Source organism: Lipotes vexillifer, unplaced genomic scaffold (assembly GCF_000442215.2).
Source record: "Lipotes vexillifer unplaced genomic scaffold, Lipotes_vexillifer_v1.1 scaffold412, whole genome shotgun sequence".
Lineage (NCBI taxonomy): Eukaryota > Metazoa > Chordata > Mammalia > Artiodactyla > Lipotidae > Lipotes > Lipotes vexillifer.
Window position 1 is genome coordinate 1,261,536 of NW_006798464.1, and position 5,979 is coordinate 1,267,514.

The 5,979-nt window shown below is 55.5% G+C and overlaps 1 protein-coding gene across 2 annotated transcripts in view; it reads right to left on the reverse strand.

The window, feature by feature from the left end:
* Positions 1-503: 503 nt before the first annotated feature.
* IDH2 (isocitrate dehydrogenase (NADP(+)) 2) overlaps positions 504-5,979 on the reverse strand; it is a 15,602-nt gene continuing 10,126 nt past the window's right edge. The window contains exons 4-11 of one of the 2 annotated variants that reach the window (XM_007470531.1): positions 5,354-5,514; positions 5,126-5,269; positions 4,024-4,160; positions 3,685-3,836; positions 1,836-1,948; positions 1,566-1,663; positions 1,380-1,472; positions 504-902 (exon numbers count right to left, since the gene is read on the reverse strand). In XM_007470531.1, the coding sequence (XP_007470593.1) occupies positions 815-902; positions 1,380-1,472; positions 1,566-1,663; positions 1,836-1,948; positions 3,685-3,836; positions 4,024-4,160; positions 5,126-5,269; positions 5,354-5,514 (986 nt within the window). In that variant the 3' untranslated portion in view covers positions 504-814. The remainder of the gene's footprint in view (positions 903-1,379; positions 1,473-1,565; positions 1,664-1,835; positions 1,949-3,684; positions 3,837-4,023; positions 4,161-5,125; positions 5,270-5,353; positions 5,515-5,979) is intronic. The other variant, XM_007470532.1, reaches the window with a different exon arrangement.

Here is a 5,979-nt window from a genome sequence, read left to right on the forward strand (position 1 = left end):
ACTTTATAAACTTACTTTTCCAAGTTTTGCCACAGAATGGTGAAGAAGAACCCAAGTCTGGGACTCACCAGCCTGGACCACATGGGGGCCCCACTCACAGGCCCAGGCCCGAGTCCCAGGCAGCCATGGGGAAGAGAACTGAGGCGGCCACTGTGTGGGACCTGTTTCGAGGACTGAGAAACAGGCAAATAAAGAGGTCTGGGCACGTTGAGAAAGTTAAAACTATCAAAGAAAAAAAGATAAAAATATAACCGTACTCTATCGGAAGCGACAATCTCAAAATGGAAAGGAGGATACAGAAGCCAGATCGTGCTAGGAAATTCCAGGGAACCCACAGCCCTTCTGCCTGGTCCCCTCCCCCCGGTGGCCCCCTGACTGGACAGAGGCCTGCTGTGGCCCAAGGCACCCCGGTCAGCCCCTGGGGGAATCCGCCAGCCCTTTGAGGGCTTCTGCCTCTAGGCCCCAGCTGCCTCCTTCTCCTCAGGGACAAACACAGCAGACTGTTTTGTGAAGAGCTTTTTAGTAGCTAAATATGGCACCATGTGTTCCGAGGGCAATATAAATTAGAGTATGCAAAACATACCACTGGCTGAGGTAAAACACACTGTTCCTGCCTCATGTCACCATGAGGGGAAACACAGATACCTTTAAAAACATCTTGCTTATAAAAAAGAGTGTCCCCTAGAAAGGCCTCCAAAGAGGGGTTGTGAGGCTCACCCTCTGCTGTGGGGGCGTGTCGGGGTTGGCGGGGACCTGTGGCCACCTGCTCGGCCCCAGCCCGGCTGCTACAGCAGCCAGCAGCGCTCCCACCCCGCTACTGCTGGCCCAGAGCTTTGTCCAGGTTGCTCTTGATGGTGTCCAGGAAGTCCGAGGTGTTCAGGAAGTGCTCGTTCAGCTTCACACTGCCAAGAGAGCACCTGCACGTGAGGGCCGCTCAGGCCGGGCCCTCCCAGGGCAGAGCCTGAGCTCAGGCAACCGGACGGCAGCCCCCTCGTGCGGTCATGGGGAGGTCTACAGGCCACAGGCACCTGGAGCCAACGGTCAAGAGGCCACAGCAAACTCGGCAGGAACCCAGTAAGGCCTGTCTTTGCTTTTCCAGGTGAGTGGGCAACTAGGTACAAGCTCTCTGGGGAGAAGCTGGGAGATGGGTGCAGCAGGGGATGGAAACATTCTGAGCAGCTAGCCTCAGGGATGGGGACCCACTCGCTGCGCCTGGTTGTGGAGGCTGGCCCAAGCCATCCCCCAGGGCCATGGACCTGTCCTGCCCCCAGCAGCTAAGTTAACTCAGGAGGAGGCCTCTAACAAGGACCCTGGGCTTCTTTCCACCTGACCCCGAGGTCCCAGAAGGCCAGCCCTGCCCTCTACCCCAGGCCACCCACTTGCTGAGGCCATGGATGCAGCCCGCCAGGTCCTTGGTCATGGCTCCACTCTCCACTGTCTCAACGCACACCTTCTCCAGGGTCTGGGCAAACCTGCAGGGGACAGGGCAGAGTGAGACCCCAGCTGTGTGGAGCCAGGGCCCAGAACCTGCCCAGATCCGGCTCAGGCCCTCCCTCTTCACTCACCTGATCAGGTCCTGGTTTCCGTCCAACTTCCCCCGGTGCTCCAGGCCACGCGTCCAGGCAAAGATGCTGGCGATAGGGTTGGTGCTGGTAGGCCGGCCCTGGGGGAAGGGTCGCAGGGGGATGAAGAGCCAACCAGCCAACAAGAGGGCCACCTGGACACAGCTGCCCACCTCTAGACTGACAGGACCAGGCCCGTGCTCCCAGCCCTCAGGGCCAGTGGGCTCGGGCCCCAGGGGCAGATGGACATGCGGCCACGGTCCTCGCACTCACCTTCTGGTGCTCCCGATAGTGGCGCGTGACCGTCCCATGAGCAGCCTCAGCCTCAATGGTCTTCCCATCTGGGCAGATCAGCACGGACGTCATCAGGCCAAGGGAGCCAAAGCCTGGAAAGTAGGAAGACATCCTCTCCGGTGCCGGCACCTTTCCTCAGGCCACTGGAGTTGAGCCCACCTGCCCTCCTGCTGTTGTAGCTGCTTCCTTGCTATGTCTCCACCCACCCCCACCTATAACTGGGAGAACAGAGACTGTTTCAGGCTTGTCTACTCTTGTCCTGGGTCTCCAGGGCCCAGTACAGGGCAGAGGGGCACTCAGAGGTGGCTGTCATCAGCCTGTTAGCAAAATTCTGCATCCCCTACCTCCAGGTGCCCCAAAGTCTATGGCCCCCCCAGGGCATAAGATCCCCCAAAATTCTGCCCACCCACCCTGGCTGGTGACCAGGAGGCTCATTGAAGCAGAAAGAATAAAGCCTGCAGCCAGCTGTTTCACAGTGATCACTTGATCTTCTCTTTCAGGCCACTTTAAAGCTTTGTGATTTATTTCCAAGTTTTCCCAAATCCAGATGTCAACCTTTTCTGTGGCCAAGGTCTCCTAGTTTTCAAAAGCACCCCCACAGCACCAAAATAAGAATTCTGAATGCCCAAGAAAGAAAAAGTGGGCAACTTCTAGAGGAAAATTATTTGTGTAAGAATTTTTGCTGTTGGGGCAGAGGAAGGGGGAATCCCTTCTCCATTTGCACCTGGGAACTTCACACTCACCAATCTTCATACACTTAAGGGTACCTTTCATGCCTTTCTCTTGTCTGCTAGGGCTTTTCATGCTCCCATCCTAGATGGGAATTGTTCTAGTGAGAGGATCACACCAAACTTTTCAAAATAAAGTCAAAGGTTTTTTTTTTTTTTTTTTTTCCCTTGCGTTATGCGGGCCTCTCACTGTTGTGGCCTCTCCCATTTGCGGAGCACAGGCTCCGGACGCGCAGGCTCAGCGGCCATGGCTCACGGGCCCAGCCGCTCCGCGGCACGCGGGATCCTCCCGAAACAGGGCACGAACCCGCGTCTCCTGCATCGGCAGGCGGACTCTCAAGCACTGCGCCACCAGGGAAGCCCAAGTCAAAGGTTTTTATAAAGCACTGAGACCCTCTGCCTTTTCATCACAACCTGGCGTGGGCTTCATTTTTCTCCTTATCAGGAGCTAGGCCTCGCCCCCTCTCACAGAGCCTGGTTTCTCTTCCACTCGCTATGGATACATGTTGCCTCCTCCCACTATCTTTCCTGCTCTCATTCCCAATACAATTGGGCTATTTCTTTCTGTTCTTCCCCAACAGCTTCACGCAGGCTTTCTGCTGCAAACCAACTTGTGTTTCAGGATGCTCTAGGGCCTGGGGGTTTGCCATCATCCCCAATATTCTCCTACATCCAAAAGGTTTACTGTGCAAAACAAATTCTCTGTAATTTAAAGAGCATCCGGTTGTACTTACTCCCCTTTTTCTACTAGAGCCAAACCTAGTCCAAACCTGGAGCCAAGCAGAGTCACTTGGCCCTTTCATGGAAGGAACAACCTCAGGGCTAACACATCTAGCCCTTTAGCACCTGAATTCCTACGTCCTCCTTCCTCTGGAACGGCAGCCTTAGTAATACCCCAGTCCAAAGCTAACTTAGGATTCTTCCTCACTCAGACACCAGGGAGCCCCTGGCCCCTGCTGTCCACAGGAGACCCTGGAATGAGCAGGCAAGCCCCAGTCCTGCTGCTCCGCTAGAGAAGTGTTCTCCCCAAAGGAGAAAATCCCCCCAGCTAGGGAAAATCAACAGTCCATCCCCGCAGGGAGCAGGTGCTGCCAGCGTACCCTGGGCCAGGATGTCTGATTGCACGTCTCCGTCGTAGTTCTTGCAGGCCCACACAAAGCCGCCCGAAGACTTGAGGACCTGAGCCACCATGTCGTCAATGAGGCGGTGCTCGTACCAGATCTTATTCTTGTCGAACTCGGTCCTGTAGTGCCTGGGAGCAAAAGAGCCTGTTGTGGGGAGAGGGCGGGAGGCTGACAGGTTGGGGATCCCTCCCTGAGCCTCAGAGCTGAGACAGATGCACTGGGACAGCCATCTCCCTGGGTGGGTAAGGGCGGCTGAGGGGACAGGGAAGAAGGGTCATGGCGTCCCTGAGAAGTATTAAAGGGAGAGGCCATTACTTCTCAAAGATCTCCTGGAAGATATCCTTGAAGCGCCCATCATAGGCTTTCAGAATGGTGTTCTTGGTGCTCATGTAGAGTGGCCACTTCTTCTGGATGGCATACTGGAAGCAGCTGTGCGCAAAACCCGAGATGGACTGCAGGGAGAGAGAGGTCAGAGAGAGGTCCCTGGTGTGGTCCCCCAGGGCGGGCCCAGGCCCTGGGAACGGCATCCCTTCCCTCCACAGGACCCTCGCAGGCAGCCGGGGTTAACCCAGCCCCTGGAGTGAGCATCTGTTGTTTCTACTGGCCCAGCATCCCCCTCCCAATTTCTGGGACGAAGCAGCCCCACCAACTGTTTTGGAAAGCTACCACCCTCCCCACTTCTTAGACCATATGGTTGGGGTGGGGCTAATGCCCTCAGCCCACCTGCCTGTCTCTAGACTTGATAGTGTGTCCTGGGCTTATCCAATCAGAGCCCTTCCTCCCCTGGGCCTCCATGATTGGCTCAGAGATGGCCATGTGACCCAGGCCTGTACTTTTGCTGGAATCATGAGCAAAAAGGCTCTTTTCCGGGACTTCCCTGGTGGTCCAGTGGTTAAGACTCCGCACTTCCACTGCAGGGGGCACGGGTTTGACCCCTGGTCTGGGAACCAAGATCCTGAATGCCACAGCGCAGCCAAAAAAAAAAAAAGCGGGGCTCTTTTCTGATAGGGTAGCCAGGCTGGCAGCAATAAGCCTGGAGCTACTGGTGGCCATTTCTTCACAGCCTGAGAGTGAGCCCAACCACAGAGGAAAGGAAAGCCAAGAGATGGAGGTAGGGAGGGGAAGGAGTGCTTACCCAGTTTGCTGTAAGCCAAGAGCTGACAACCAATATGCCCCCAAGGACGCACCCGAGAGGGAGTGCAGGAATGGTGGGGAGCACAAGCACCTGGCTGGGCGGGAGTGGGACAGCCCTCCACACCGGGCCCACCGCAGGGCCCTCGGACACACCTAAGATGCATTTGCTCTCAGGCCTCAGACCTTCAGGCCACCGATGCAGGAATAGTCAGAACCACCAACCCAATGTGGCTGAAGACGGAGAGACAGGCATGGGAGAGGGAGCCGGGGAGCCGCTGCTCACCTCATCCGTGTTGTACATGCCCATGCCCACGCCACCGGCGGGGAAGCTGTACACCTCCCACTCCTTAGCTCCGCTGCCGTCCTTTGGGGTGAAGACGATCTTGAATGTGCCGGCCTGGTCAACCACGAAGTCTGTGGCCTTGTACTGCAGAGGTGAGAGGATGGCTCAGGCCAAGTGCTCCAGATGTGGGACCCAGGCCCTTGGAGCCCCACTCCCACCGTGGCCGACCTGGTCGCCGTGGGCGTGCCTGCCAATGGTGATGGGCTTGGTCCAGCCAGGGACGAGGCGTGGGATGTTTTTGCAGATGATGGGCTCCCGGAAGACAGTCCCCCCGAGGATGTTCCGGATGGTTCCATTGGGACTCCTCCACATCTTCTTCAGCTTGAACTCTACGAGGACAAAGAGGAAGTGGCCCCACTGCAGCCCCCACCTTCCAACCAGAATTTGAACCCCAAGCGAGAACACAGATGGGGGTCCTAAAAATCATCTGGGGGGAAGCAGCAGCAGAGTCTAGAGTGTGCACGTGGGCTCCCGAATCAGATCTCCTGGCTTCAAGGTCCAGCTGTGGCACCACCTCTGACTGTCTAGCCTTAGGCAAGTGGCTGAACTTAAGCCATAAAATGAAATTGTTGATAAAACACCTGGCCTTTTGGGTTGTTGTGAGGATTAAATGCGTGCATGTGTAAAGTACCTAGAACAGTGGCTGGCACATGGTAAGGGCTCTGTCAGTTATTTTATATATATACATATATATACATATATGTATATATATGTGTATATATACACATATATGTATATATGTGTGTGTGTGTGTGTGTGTGTATATATATATATATATATATATATATATATAT